General features: G+C 43.5%; 2 protein-coding genes and 1 non-coding gene across 6 annotated transcripts; all 3 read right to left on the bottom strand.

Moving 5' to 3' along the window:
- Positions 1-1,412: 1,412 nt before the first annotated feature.
- snapc2 (small nuclear RNA activating complex, polypeptide 2) lies at positions 1,413-4,702 on the bottom strand. 4 transcript variants are annotated; one of them, XM_078105727.1, is made up of 8 exons: positions 4,269-4,678; positions 4,010-4,183; positions 3,801-3,882; positions 3,500-3,696; positions 3,037-3,358; positions 2,801-2,889; positions 2,336-2,371; positions 1,413-2,030 (listed from the first exon to the last, which is right to left on the bottom strand). In XM_078105727.1, the coding sequence occupies exons 1-8, from the start codon at positions 4,473-4,475 to the stop codon at positions 1,761-1,763; spliced, it is 1,377 nt and encodes a 458-aa protein (XP_077961853.1). In that variant the 5' UTR covers positions 4,476-4,678; the 3' UTR covers positions 1,413-1,760. The 4 variants fall into 4 exon arrangements, with proteins under 4 accessions (XP_077961853.1, XP_077961854.1, XP_077961852.1 ...); XM_078105728.1 differs by lacking the exon at positions 2,336-2,371 and having other exon boundaries at positions 4,269-4,699; XM_078105726.1 differs by having other exon boundaries at positions 3,037-3,696.
- A 664-nt stretch (positions 4,703-5,366) lies between these two features.
- On the bottom strand, positions 5,367-5,448 carry trnal-aag (transfer RNA leucine (anticodon AAG)). Its single transcript has one exon. It is a non-coding gene; the product is annotated as a tRNA-Leu (tRNA).
- A 1,558-nt stretch (positions 5,449-7,006) lies between these two features.
- vgf (VGF nerve growth factor inducible) lies at positions 7,007-14,403 on the bottom strand. The gene is made up of 2 exons (XM_040182659.2): positions 14,136-14,403; positions 7,007-11,928 (listed from the first exon to the last, which is right to left on the bottom strand). The coding sequence occupies exon 2, from the start codon at positions 11,908-11,910 to the stop codon at positions 9,745-9,747; it is 2,166 nt and encodes a 721-aa protein (XP_040038593.2). The 5' UTR covers positions 11,911-11,928; positions 14,136-14,403; the 3' UTR covers positions 7,007-9,744.
- Between the last annotated feature and the right edge of the window lie 35 nt (positions 14,404-14,438).

Here is a 14,438-nt window from a genome sequence, read left to right as displayed (position 1 = left end):
GCAAGCTCAGAGGTGACTGAGTCAGTTGTACTAATTTGGTCAGCTGCTGACCAGTTCAGGTGTTACTGTGTCATTGGGAGAAGTTGGATAGTATAAGAATGTCTTCATTGGTCAGGGCATGAGATATTGTTCTACATATACCTGTTCAGCTTGGTATTACTTTTATTAGTACTAAAATATCTGAAAAAAGAGGTCTATCTGTATCTCTAGCAACTATTTCACACATTACAGGTTAGTTACAGATTAGTTTACAAAGTATAAATTCACCCCAACATATATCGCGTCCAGTTTTTCGAAATTGGGTAACATAGAACAATGTTGAAGTTTACAACTTACGAGTTAAATTAATAAATAATAGTAATAAAATAAAAAACCTCAGACAGCATGGGATTGGGGTCATTGAGGCTTGCCCGGCTAAAGACAATTCATTCCAGTCCACAAAATCTGTTCGTAGGGGTTTTATGTATCTCACCCACTAGTCCCAGAGTTTAATAAACACGTTCATCTGAAGGTGAAGAGAAAAGATGATCCTTTCCATAACGTTGTTTACAATATCTTTCCACTCAGGTATGGTGGGGAAGCAACCAGCGCATTGTGAGTAGTTTTTTGCAGGCTGTTGTTAAAATGCCAAACAGGTATTCATCCGGATGCCCTGTTCAGAAATTGATTTTTTTTTTAAAACAAGACATAACAAACTTCAAATGAGCAAATCCCGGCCACGCATTAGAACTGGTGCACTTCCACTGAAATGAACCAACATAAAACCAGCCCTCCTTTGATATTGAGAGGTTGCCTTCGCTTTTCCATTTTTCCTTAATATATATTGCAGTTTTTTGCCATAGGGTCGTTTTGGGATCTAAAGATGATTCCCTTATTTGAATAATTTTGGTAGGCACCAAGAAATATTTTTCAGTATAGGGTCATGGCTCCTGCCTATCTAGCACGTGGCCAAGAACCCCCTGCAGCAGACGGCCGCACACAACCTGAGAAACCCAATCACTCTCGATTCAAGGATAAACTCAGAAGGCGATGAGTTTTAATACTCTTGATACCTTTTCTGGGTATTTTCCTGTATAGGACTACCCTAGTCTTCCACACTTACACATATATACTTTCATTTCCCACCAGGAGCTCTCCAATCAGAAGGAAATAGAAATTATTCAGCTTTGCCAGACAGCCTCCTCTCAGAACCTGGATCCTTGACGTCTGGACATTTTTACTGGGAAATCCGCAGGGCAAAGACCACAAATGAAACCTAAAACCAAACCCCCTTTTTGTCAGACGTTGATCGTGAGAACAGGGTTTCAGACAAGAATTTTATTGTTGGCTTCTGTCATCGGATTTCAGCTTGTTTCACGTCTGTTAGCAAAATAATACTAATTGAAACAACCTAATTAATAAGTCAACAGAAACTGATAAAATTACTTTTTAATGGAAATATTATTTAAGAGTATAAATTGCAAAAAGGAAACTCACAGGTACTCACATGGCTTTGAACAATAAGACACGTAATTATCTGCTGCAACTCAACACAGAACCATCTCTTTCCTTTCAAAACAATCCTATTAGGCTAACGTTTAGCCTCATACTTGAAGTTTCTACTAGAACATGCTTACATTTGATGATCCAAAGAAAACATTTTTGAATAAAGCAGCTTTGTCTGAAACAAACAAAATATTACAAAAGAATAGAGAATTACAGCGTCTAGACATAACCAAAGCATACTGCACAATAAATACACACATTTTGTATATTTCAACCTATTTACGCATTAACAGTTTCAGTGGCACCATAAAAGGGTTGAGGGGGGGGCAGAGAACCCAGTCCCCAGATTGGCCCGGTGCATCAGTGCTCCCTGAGGATTGGCTCTCAGCTTCATCGGGCTGCGGGTTCTTCCCCCCGCCGGCCTGAGCGGGGCTCTGCTCACGGTTTGCTTGTTCGTCTCCTCCGGCACAAAGTCCCTCCTTCAGCTCTTCGAACATCTGTTGCGCCATCTTGGAGTCAGCGGTGCAGGACAGAAATTTGTACATCTGAAGACAAGCGAAGTACACAAATGAACAAACTCATTCATCAAAGGGTTTGCTGTGCAAACTTACTCATGCCTTTACCACTGTCATGGTATCAATAAGCACTCGGATAATGGCAAGTAACATAATGGAAATGCTTGTAGTTGGTCTGAGAAAAATCGTATGAGCAACCACAGCGTAGTTTGGAAAAGTGAGAGCGGATTGATGTTTACTCCAGTACTCCAGGCTTTGAGAGCAATACGGCTTCAGTTCCCTGATGTGTACGTAACAGATTTACACCAGACAGCAGTGTGATGAAGTCCATGTACCTCACAGAACAGGCGTTGCTTTCTGCATGCAGAAATCTGGGTGTGTACACACACACACACACACACATACAAAATATGTTTTTTTTTGAAGGGCTTGAGTAAATATAAAATATAAATCTCTAAACGTTCTAATGTTCAGTCTAAAAAAATAAGAAACAACTGGGAAGCTACAAAAAACATAATAATAAGAATCCCCCCTTAGATGCTTTTGATACAAGCTGCTGTTCCTGAAACATTCTACATCGATCCCTTCATATAGACAGTTATGTTCGATTTAAAGGCGAACATCTTTATTTTACGTTGTTGGGGTCGGGCTCATTTCAGTTTAGCCGAAGGAGAGACAACAATGGGAAAAGTGGCACCATCATTGACTTTCTTTCACAGTAACGTCAGGGTGATCAGAATGCAGCACAGATAAAACACATTGCACTCACTACCAATGGGCTGGTGTGCAGCGAGGTGTACCTGGATCAGACGTTTGTGCAGTTTCTTGCAGTCTAATAGGGGGAGCTCCTCAGGAAGAGACATCAACAGGTCCAACATTATGGCACTCTCTAAAGGAGGATATTAGAACGCTGGTTCATTTCAACGTAGATGCAGACAGTAGTGGAAACATGGACAGTTACAGTGTGTGTTTGATAGAAGGGGGCTGCGGTTGTACTGTATACATGTGATGAAAAGAGAGGAGTTGTCCAACTCACCCATGGGGGTGAGATGGCAGTCATTTTTTGGTTGGTGGATGGAGCTCAGGTAGCAATAGATCTTCTCAAAGTCCACTGCACCCATGGCGCCGAACACCCTGGGATTGTTTTTTGTGGTGGACTTGCTGGTGCAACCAAACTTGGCGTAGCATGCCGCAGGGGGCGAGGAGAACAGGTGGGTGGCAGCGGAGGAGGGCGGTGCTGTGCTGGGGACCGGAGCCTGGCCGGTAGCAGAGGAGGAGAGGGCCGCGTGAGGACCGGATGAAGGGGGTGCTGATGGAGAGGAGGCGGAGATGGTGGTGGGGCTTTGCGCCGAGGGTAGCTGGGTGGTTTGGATGAGAGACGAGTCAACGTTCTGAGTCTTTACCGGCGCCGCAGAGCCAGAACCGGGCGTGCCCGGGACCGGGCTTGATGTCCGCGAGGCGGGTTGTGGAGATGGAGCAGGCGCAACGAGTATTTTTACCGCTGGACTGGGGGTAGAGGCACTCTGAGGGGTGGGGGTGCTGGCAGCTGAAGTTCCAGCTGTGGTAGAAAGATGTGGCTGGCCGTTTAACACGCTAACCGCTTGGGTTCGGTTAGGCCTTATGCCGGGGCCCTGAGCGGGACCCGGGGTCTTGAGTAGCAGGACAGGACAGGTGGTGCTGGTGCCGGGACGCTCAACTAAGAGAGAGGACATCTTTATTGCAAGAGTTTTGATGGGCTTTACCACAGTAAGGTGGACAAATCTGAAGAACGGATCAGAAACCATGTTTGGAGGTACATACCTTTGATCGGCCTCACAGGGAGTGTCTGAGGGGGGTCAGAGTTCCTTAGCGTGCACGGCTCTGTGGACGACACCATCAGCATCTGAGAAACACAGGGAGGAGGATCAGTGATCTCCCTCCGCGTCCGTGACGCAGAAGAACACCAATGACAAACTACATGAGATGACAGAGTTAACATCAGGACGCATGGAGGCCTCGGCTCGCGGTACCTGGGAGAAAGCCGAGGTGATGGCTTCCTCGCGCCTCCCAGCAATGACGGAAGCCATTTCTGTCCACATGTCGATGGGCTTTCTGACACTCTGCTCCTGAAACCTCCTCTTCTTCAGCTTTAAGCTCACCAATGAGAGTATGTTGTCCTTCAAAAAGTCCACCAGAGTCTGGAACTAAAAGAAGGGAGGGACCGACTTTATCGACGAACACAAAGTTACCCAAAAGCACTATTTGGAACATTTGGAGTTAAAGGCGCACCTCTGTAATGGACCGGGTGCGGACGTGTTTCTGCAGGTAAGCGTAGTCGATATCGCGGTTCCCTGCAGACTTTCGGTAGAGGATCTGCAGGGCCTTCAGCACGTTCTTCAACTCGCTCCGTTGCCATCGAACGGGCTTCTTCGTCGGCGGCGGGTCAGGAGTCAGCTGGCGATCTGGTTTTGTACGTTTCCGAGGCGGCGGCTTCATCGCAGGTCTGGCCGGGGGTCTGACGCCACGCGGGAGGGTCGCGAGGCGGGCGTGCAGCTCGGAGAGTTGTGCGCGTCACTCACGAGATACAAACTTTACTTTTAGGCCCAGGCTGAACTAGAAATGAGTATGATGTCGCAGACTGAAACCACGACGTCAACTACTCCTGCTTCCGCATCCGACGACAAAATTCTTTTCCGATGCAATATTTTCAGAGTAAAAGCACCACCCTTCTATTTTAAATGGCTTGTGACTTTTCTCATACTTATCATCGTTTGACAAATATTTATTATAGATTTACTTGATTTAAAACATTGAATAACTTTGATTGAAAGTCAATTTTAACTTTTCAAATGCAAAACGTGCATGCACATATTTGTTGTTAAACTCATCAACCAATAGCATTTAACACTGTAAACGCTTTATATACTTATTTACAATGCATGTAATCAACCAACATACACCTTGTATCAGTTCCACTACTTTAGTTAATATGTACATCGTGCAAATATTTATTTGACTGTCATGATAGTACTTTCTCACTTTAATTTCAAGGCAAGGAGTCTAACTACTTCCGGGTTGAACTCGTGCTTAGGAAAATTGTTTTGATCTGTCATTTTTCTCCCAGGTATTGTTTACAGGCCGTGCGCAATCTCCTACAAGCTACGGCTGACTGCAAGATGAGCAGGTCATGCAGGCTGAAAGGAGCACAGGCGGACCAGTCAAAGGACGAAAAAAACAAAAAGCACTAGTAGGTGAATGGTTAAATGCCTGGCTAAATGCCAAGTATAATTAATTTGAATAGTATTTAAACGGTTCAATGAGTTTTGTACTGTTGGGGAAATATAATTTCTACTACAAATATTTAAAACGATTACCAAAAAGCACATATGGCAGCGGTGGGATTCGAACCCACGCCTCCGAGGAGACTGGAGCCTTAATCCAGCGCCTTAGACCGCTCGGCCACGCTACCTACGACAAAATACTGATAAGTTATTCTATAGATGGAGTAACAAGTAAAGAGTCTAGGGTGTTGTTGCTGGAGTGTTTGCTTTCCAAATCTAGTAAAAAGACCGAATAGGGCAAATAAAACATTTAATACTGTCCTTGCACTTGCACATGTTTTGCATTGTTGTCCAGAAATACAGTAGATCAACTACAGGAACAACAATGGGAGATGTTGTTGCCAACAGTTTAACTGCATGTTGCTTACGATACTAGTAAGTGTCCTAACAAACCTGCCTTCTTTTGACAAATTACATATTCATCAATGTATGACCAGTTTTTGTACATGGACGTGGATGCTGTACACGTGTTGTACACGTGTTTTTGTGTGTATGTGCGTGTGCGCGTGTGTGCTTGTGTTTGGGAGCTCTGCAGTGGCTGTATGACGATGTTGGTGGATGAGTCACCCAGTCTTCACCACGTGACATCATGAATCACCGCACCTCTGCATGGGCAGAGCTGCAACCATCAACCAGCTCCGCTCCTCCCTTATCTCAGCCCTCCATGTCATCTGGCATGCTTTCTCTCCTATTCTCTGTTCCTCCACTCTCCCTCCTCTTTATTCTCACCAGCAGCCTTTTCATGTGGATTTTCATTCCAGTTCACTCTCTTAGCTCAGTCTGACTAATGCATATCCCATACCATTCGCTTCTGTCTTTTAGTCCTGTGCATTCCTGTCACAAACACCATCTTGTCAGTTCACACATCTGCCCATGTTGTTCTGGGGTTGAATTGCTGCTCTATTGGCAGCCTGTGGAAATCCTCTGTAAGTTTCAGAGTTTCTCAAACACCTATTTGTTAGCGCAGCCCACAATGCCCACCTCCTTCTCTAACCTCTAATCACCTTGCTTCCGTACCAGAGCAGCATGACGTATCAAAGCAAGCTGAATTCTTCCCGCTCCCACTTTTAATTACCGTTTGTGCTGTGATCGCCACGGGGATCGCCACGGGGGGTTTATATTCCTGACCCTAGGTGTTCATGATTTATTCATAATGAGTAGAATGCAGTTTTCAGAATACGATCACCATACGATCATTAAGACAGTTGTTGGCCGTATTCGGGGGGCGGTCACATTGACAGTTTGCCATTCGCTGCGCCAAAACAACACTACTCACAGCTTTGACAAATTACGTTGCCTTCATGTGTCTTTCTGTGTGCATTTGCAATTGTTGAGACAGATCTCACCCATTATTTGCTGGGGACATTCCTGATTCATCATGTTGATTCATAATATCTTTCTCTTTCATTCTTCAAAAAAATCTGTATCCAGACATCAATCCACCCACCCGAACGTCCATCCAGTCATCCACCGTCCCAACGATTCATCCATCCACCCACCCGACCATTCATAGCAACCCAACGACCAATCCATCCATTGATCTTTTAAGTCTTTTATAGGTCCATCAGCCACCCATCAATACACCCATCCAAAACAGCCCTAACTCCAAAAAAAAGACTCATCCATTCATTCAGGGAATTCTTCCCACAGCTCACATAAAAATGATCTCTGACCACAATGAAGAACTTTTGTAACAAAAATAGTTTGATTTTATTGTTTCTTCATATGTAGCAAAAGTAGTCATTGACATGCGCATATTTACATCCAGCAAACGCATGTTTATTACGATAGTTAAAACAAAGTACATCTAGAAAGACCATGGACAATACTCGCCATACAATGATTTAAAGGTACACCAACGTCATTGTTTCTGTCATTTTTAGAGTTTTTTTTATACTTTTTCAATTGATGCTTGTACACCTTCAAAGAATCAATTTTTAAATGCAAGTATAGATAAACGTGCAGACACTGTACTCTCGCCTCTGGTGTGTCGCTTCTTATCTAAGCCTGTTCTTTTCTTCCCATATCTTTCTCAATATGGGACTTCATTCTTGAAAAAAGAACAAACCATTGAAAATTACAAAAAGCTATTTTGTTTCCGTCTCCGTTCACTTTCTTTTCTTTGACTAATGTTGCCATGTTAGAGATTGTTGATGCCAGGAATCTGTTCTGGCTAGACAACAAAGACATCGATATTTTAATCAATCCTTAGTAATAGATAACCACAAAAGTCAACACTACAGAAAAACCATAGAGCAACATCTGCTCTCGTTCCCAGTGACGCATTTGAAGGACAGAAAGTGTTTATTATTGTTTATTACTGATTATCAGTAGCCAAATAGAGAAAGGAACTTCCTCAGTACAATCCTATTATTTTGCACGTAAAAAAAATCTTTTACAATCATAACTACAACACTGCCGTCGGAAGCAATTAAAAATCCCCTCATCATGTTTATTTTTTAGTTATGACTTAAAACTGAATGTGAGCGAACTGATTGCATATCCAGTGGAATCAGTTCCAGACTCATTTCATTATCCCGTCTGCTTCCATTACAAAAGTGATTACAGACATGATCTCTGGGATAATATCAAGTGGTAAAAAAAGGAAACATAGCGCTATGTTCGGGATGTCACAGTTACATGTAAGGCAGCCAGTTTCAGCTCAGTTTGGAAACAGGTTCCTTCCTACCAATGCATAAAATGGGTGATTGATGGCTGTGCATCATTTACATCAAAAGGAAAACCATCATAACCATTGAATTGTTAGTTTGACTGTTAAATGTTTAGTTTTTTTTTATCACTCGACCGTCTGGGAAAGTGATGAAGTATAATTTGTTTTTTTATTTAGCGGTTATTAAAAGGAAATTACGTTGCTAGATTGACTGGCCCATTGCGGCAATTTACTTGCCCCGGGCAAGTAGGCAATCTTTATTTTTCAGCCATGTAATGATCCAACGTGATCTCCAAAACCTGTTCGTAAAAATGTATACAAAATATTTGACATAGAAATTCGTAACAATACATACTAACTGGCGGTGGTTAACCACGCCCCTTGAGTCAACGTCTCTCCGCCATGTTGGATTCTTGAGGGGGTTAGGGTTAGTATTGTATTCTTACAATTTAACATTGATTTCTCGTTAAAAATGCAATCGTAACACGTTTATTTTACATCGTTAGACTTCACGAAGTGTGTTTACGGGGTGCAGGTCCCCATTCACGTTGAATAGGATGACGTCATCAGTTGCAGTCCGTATTTATTTAATATGTACGTATGTATCACTACGGATTTGTATCTTCAAGATTTTCGTGTACATTTTTAAGAACAGGTTTTGGAGATCAGGCTGAATGATCAATGGAAAATGTTGAATTATTAAATTGGACTTAATGGACCTCATAGAGTTAAAGGGAATTGGGATTTATGGGCACTTTGGGGCGCTCCAACAAAACCATTAAATGTATTTTAGGATAAGGCTGGCAATTTTCTGCAGTAGCAATGCTGCACTAAGAAAGTATTCAACGCATTTAGTAATGCAAAATAAGTTAAAGAACAACACCAGCCGAAACTGTTCAAATGCACTTGTTTAGTAAAAGAGCAGTATGTCCTTAACCACTGCATCGTTCTCTAAAGGCGTCAAAAGAATGCCACATATAGTTTGGTCAGGGTTTGGCACCATAGCAACAAGGTAATTGAAGTTATGCAAAAGGATGAGTCATCCAAGCCATTAGAGTGGTGTTAGCGGGGCTTCCACAACCCTTTGTATGAAATATGCCTTTTGGTGCGTTATATTTCATAATGAAGAGCTTTGGTGGGTATGCGAGGACACCCAATGAACAGGTGCTGTGCTGCTGTGTTTTGCTGCATCTTTATACAAATACGACAATTTGTTTTTCAGAAAGACTATGTTTATGAAATAATGTTGGAATTCCCCTGCCTTAGATAAGCACACGCATATTCTCTGCGTTTGGACCATAGAACTCCTTGAGCCTCAAAATGTATCCCATCATTCATTGCTGCTTAAGATCTTTTTTGAAGTACAGGTAGCCATACATTTAAGCGTCCTCCTTTGTTGGCATTTTAAAATGTCCAAATAGAGAAGATGCTGGAAGCTTGGATGAAAATTTGTAGAATGATACAAATCTCCCCTGCTTTCCAACAGGCCAGGTTCGTGCTGTGTCCACTCCCATACGGAGGAGGAATGTAGATGTGTATCTTTTCTGTCCTTTATCTATGTAAGTCATTCGGCATAGCTCTGGGAAAAAGTCCTCCTTAAATGTCCTTGTCCAAATCAAAATCAAACCAAATAGCAGCAAGGAGCTTGTTACACATGTAAAACAAAACCAACACCACCAAAATAAGATCACGAAGAAATACTTTTCTGCCCATCTCTCATCTTTCACTATTCTCTCGCTTGCTCATCCCCCTTTCAGTCCAACAGTGGCCTCTTCATGAGTATTTGCTGTATGTATTTCTCCAGATTGTCACGGTTGCTGCTGTCTGGTTGCTTTCCAGCAGCATAGTAATCTTCATCCCCCGTTGCTGCGGCTGCCGCCGGGTCTGAGTAATAATATTTCTGCTGAGATGGGATCACAGGCTTTCGAAGAGGGGAGCGAGGTTTGGGGATGAGTGCCGGCTGATACTGGTAGGCGGTGTAGTATGGCCTCTGGTGGAGGACCGCGGGGGGGGTTCTAAGCCGAGGTTGGACCCAGCTGGGGTAACGTCGTCTGGGAGGAAAAGAGTAGATGTTGTCCCTGGAATTCTCAAGGAAGTTGTTATGGGTGAGAGCAGGTTTAGGAATGTAGTAACGGGGTTTGGGTCTCGGCGGAGGGGGGAAATAGATTGGGTAGAAGTCCGGGTACTGCTTTCTCTGGTAGTAGGACGGGTATGTGTGGGGGTAAGAAGGGTAGCCTGTCCAAACTGGCCTCGGTGATTTTAGCCAGAGGTCCTGTTTAATTGACAGAGGCTTCTGAGGTCTGGTCCAACGATTCGGATTGGCGCCCAGAGGCTTTGCAGGTTTGCTCCAGACATCTTGCAACTTGGCTGGCGATTTGTTCTGTAACCATGTTTTGAGGAGATTGACAGCTGGGGAGGGCTGCTTGGAGACGGGGAAGCCATTTCGACTGGTTGGAATCTGCGATGATGAAAAATCCTTGGATGAGGAGAATGGGGAAGCTAGCGGAATTGAAGGTCGCTGCCAATGAGACGCCATCTCGGGCGGCACGTCTTTCTTCTTCTTCTTTTCCACATCGCTGATGATGTCAACCACGTCATCAGCAGGTAGGTGCAGCTTGTTGGAGATCTCGATCAGCTTGTCGATGGTCTGCGGATCGATATCATCCTCCTCTGTCACCTCCTGTTCCTCATTGGACCTCTTGTCCTCCGCAGCGTTGGACAGGGACGAGCTATACTTCTTGTTCCCATTGTTCTGTTTGACCATGTAGCGCAGCAGCATGTCAGAGGCGATATCGGCTAACTTCTCCTCCTCCATCTTGGCCCTTTGTGCCTCGGCCGCCTGCCTCCTCATCTCCTCCTGCTCTGCTTTGGCTTGAGCCTCCTCCTCCTCGGGACTCAACACCTCCTCATCTTCTTCTTCCTCCTCGTCCTGCAGTCCATCATCTGCAATCACCTCCTGCTCCGGAGGAGGCAGTGACGGTGCTGCATTGCTACCAGCGTTGTTATCGCCCTCAAAGTCGTTCATGAAGTTGCCTCTACTGAAGGTTGGGAAGTTGAGTCCTTTCTGCGTCTCCTCCTGCCATTTCAGTTTCTTCTTAGACATGGCGAGGTTGTTGCCTTTGTTGATTGGTATGATGTCGTTGTAGCTGCTGTACCCTCTGCTCTCTCTCTGGTTTTGCTCTGAATCTTCCTCACTTTTAGTGGCCGTGTTCAAACGAGGAAACTCCTTCATCATGGTCTCAAGGTTCTTTAACTCCTCTGGGCTGAGCTGCTCCTCCTCCTCATTGCTGCCTTGTTCAGGGATGTTTGGCCCCTGCTGTGGCGCAGCAATCCGGCCGGTCTCCCCTCTTCCATCCAGACTAGCGGGCTGCCGCTCTGCTTGGACCTGGACTGTCTGACTTGTAGTGCGACTAGAGACCTTTTCTGTCATCCTCTCCTCTTCTGCTCGAGCTTTCTGCCTCTCCTCTTCCTCCTCTCTCTCCCTCTTTTTCTGCTGCGCGGCCATCAGCAGCTCCAACTCCTGTCGTCCATCTCGGTCTCTGTCTGCCCCCTCCATTGTTCTCACTGACCTGTCAGCTTCTTCTTCTTTAACACCCCATATCTCATTCTTCATTTTTCCTTCCATCCCACCGTGCTCCACTTGCCGCTGTCTTTGCTCTACTCTTGAGTGATTCAGTGCCTCAAGTAAAACCGCCGCTAGTTTTTTGGGATCCACATCTTTGAAGAGCTCCTCCTCTTCCTCTGAATCTTCTTTCTGCATTGATCGTCTCTCCTCGTCTCTTGCAGGAGTAGCATATCTATGGTTATCGATAACTCCAGGGGTGTTAATCGGCTTGGAGGTGGACAGATGGAGGAAGGAAGCCCCTGTCAGGAGGACAAGGAGGGCTAGGGCACTTGAGGAATTGTGGTACCTATTCATGGTCAATTAGAAGAGGGCCTGCGGTGAGCAGTGAAGGGAATCAGAAAGAAGAGAAGAGAAGAGAAAAAAGCAAAGAGACAAATCTTCAGTTTCAGCTTCAGCTTCAGTTGCCAAACAAGTTTTTATTACTATTAATTCTTCATTACATAATCACTAAAAAACACCTATTTTTTCAGCGTTTAGGGGGTAGTAGACATGCCAGACAGCCACATTAATGTGTAGACCTATCAAAACCTATTAAACCTTGTTCCATAGCACAGTCATATCATCAAATGATTATTTATATTTTTATGTATTTAGACAATTCTAACCTTCAGTATTCTATCATTTGTTCTCAATTAGTAAGATAAAAAAATTATAGGTAAGGGTTAGGGGGGGAATGAGCAGAAGTAATATTCAAACAGTATCTACTCGTTAAGTCCCTGATCTATGTTATAAATATAGGGCTTTTATTGTGAAAGAAACGAACGGAAAAGGTAAGCCTCTCTGTTGATGTAGTCCGTTGCGCTCTAAGTGATTGGATGATGCCTTTGTTCAACAAAAGCGAAGAAAAATTGACATTGCAATGCAAAATAAATGACACCGCATATTTTGTGTACTCATGACAAAACAACAGTTCGAAAAAATGTATTGACGTGCGAAGTATTCGTTTAGAAAAAACACACCCGTGTGTTCAGTCTCAATAAAATGGCATGTTGTGGATTTTTACCCAAATGACCTTTATTCTAATGGGAAATGTGCGCGTATACTCTGGGCCTCTCAGTGTCATCATCCCATCCGATGGTCTATTGAACTCCACGCGTCATCACAGGCTTGAGTACGTCTAGTTTGGGTATTTCAGTTGTTCGTAACTTATTCCACTTTATAAAAAACGTGAATTCAGTTTAGCCAATGAAGAGCAAAGTCTTGAAGGGAAATTAAAGCGGGCGTCGGTACGTGGCTCTCCGGGAGCGGGACCACTGCACCACATGCAACCATGCAATTTTGCTGATGGAGTAACATCATCCAATTGAGCTCCTGCTTCAAAGGAAGCCACACTGTTCGTGCAACTAAAGTATAATGCCAAACAATTGGCGCTGATTGGGTCAATTATGACGTCTCTTCACAGAACATATATATATATATATATATATATATATATATATATATATATATATATATATATATATATATATATATATATATATATATATATATATATATATATATATATATATATATATATATATATATATATATATATATGCATGTTCCGCAGTGGAGGTGGCTGGATTGCAGCGGATGCGTGACGCGTGATGTGCAAACACGCAGCAAATGATCGAATGGCTTCATCTCATTATCCGTACACACAAAGAAAACATATGCATTATAAGACTGCACGGAGTTGAGGCTTCATGGCCTCAGCAGGTCACACCACAGTTGATACAAACAAAGATTAAGATTAATATTTCGCCTTTGAGATCCAATAATCAAGAGGAAAACAACTGTGCGCTTAAAGCCACCTCCACATGTCTGGCATCATGAGTAGCCTGCCAGCAGCCACACCGTGAACCCAATGCAGACATTTTAGACACGACAAACGGGGCTATCGTTGACTCTACAAGCACATTTTTTTGTCCTTTTTTCTTTCTTTTTAAACCGTGATGCACACAAAGCTCGTTCTACAAAGCCTCGTTCTACTGCATTTTTAATCTGGTTATTTTTGGCAAAGCGAGTCATGGTGATGGTGGCTGGAGATGACGATAATTGAAATGGTGGTGGTGATGGTGATGATGATGATGATGATGATGATGATGATGATTGGGAGGAGGAGGAATAACAATGAGGGGGCAACAGCCGCCTCCGCGTTGACCAGAAAGGAATTAGGAAAGTCCAAGTGACAAAACATTCAACTCCCACACAAAAAAACACAAGCGCTCTCATGTCGGTAAACTGATTTTTTTGACGACGTAAACTGATTTTTTTTTTTACTTCATTGATCAATTAACACGTGCCTAAATACAAATCGTATGTTGTTGACCAAGCAAAAAACTGAAATCCCTGTTTTGGATATTAGTATTCACAATTTTATTTGGGCTGAACCGTGAAAATACTTATTTTTACAATATTATAATATATAAAATACAATAATAATTCTCAGATTTGATCATCAGGAAAACTAACAGATTTTCTTTATTTTTCTTCAGAAGAAAAAGTACAGTAATGCCGGATAAGTTTCCACCTACCAGCAGTTCAGCCGTAGCAGCGGGGAGCTTCCCCTCCGCGTCGCGTCACACGTTGCGAGAATCCCCCGCTTCCACGCGCACCGCCCCGCGCTCTCCTTTTTATTCTTGTTGTTCTGTTGTGTGTGAGTTTGTTGTCTGGCGTAAAGTGCTGTCGCAGTAGCTGTTGCTCTTGTTAATGTGTTGTTGTTGTTGTTGTTGTTGCTGTTGTTGTCTCCTCCTTCTCTCCCGGAATTCCGCTCCTTTGGCTCCGTCGGATTTCAGGACCACTGACAGCGGCTGCGGTTCTCTTATACCGCTCGTGCC

This window comes from Gasterosteus aculeatus, chromosome 7 (assembly GCF_964276395.1).
Source record: "Gasterosteus aculeatus chromosome 7, fGasAcu3.hap1.1, whole genome shotgun sequence".
NCBI classification, from domain to species: Eukaryota; Metazoa; Chordata; class Actinopteri; order Perciformes; family Gasterosteidae; genus Gasterosteus; species Gasterosteus aculeatus.
The sequence above is the reverse complement of the archived record's forward strand: the minus strand, read 5'-3'. Positions and strand labels throughout refer to the sequence as shown.

Bases quoted from the DNA above. Each gene is read 5' to 3' on its own strand.
- snapc2 (XM_078105726.1), bottom strand. From the start codon at position 4,475: ATGAAGCCGCCGCCTCGGAAACGTACAAAACCAGATCGCCAGCTGACT. The intron at 2,890-3,036 runs GTGAGTTGGACA...ATCCTCCTTTAG, and splicing joins CTGCCATCTCACCCCCATGG to AGAGTGCCATAATGTTGGAC. The intron at 2,372-2,800 runs GTACACCTCGCT...GTACACACCCAG, and splicing joins TGCACAAACGTCTGATCCAG to ATTTCTGCATGCAGAAAGCA.
- vgf (XM_040182659.2), bottom strand. From the start codon at position 11,910: ATGAATAGGTACCACAATTCCTCAAGTGCCCTAGCCCTCCTTGTCCTC.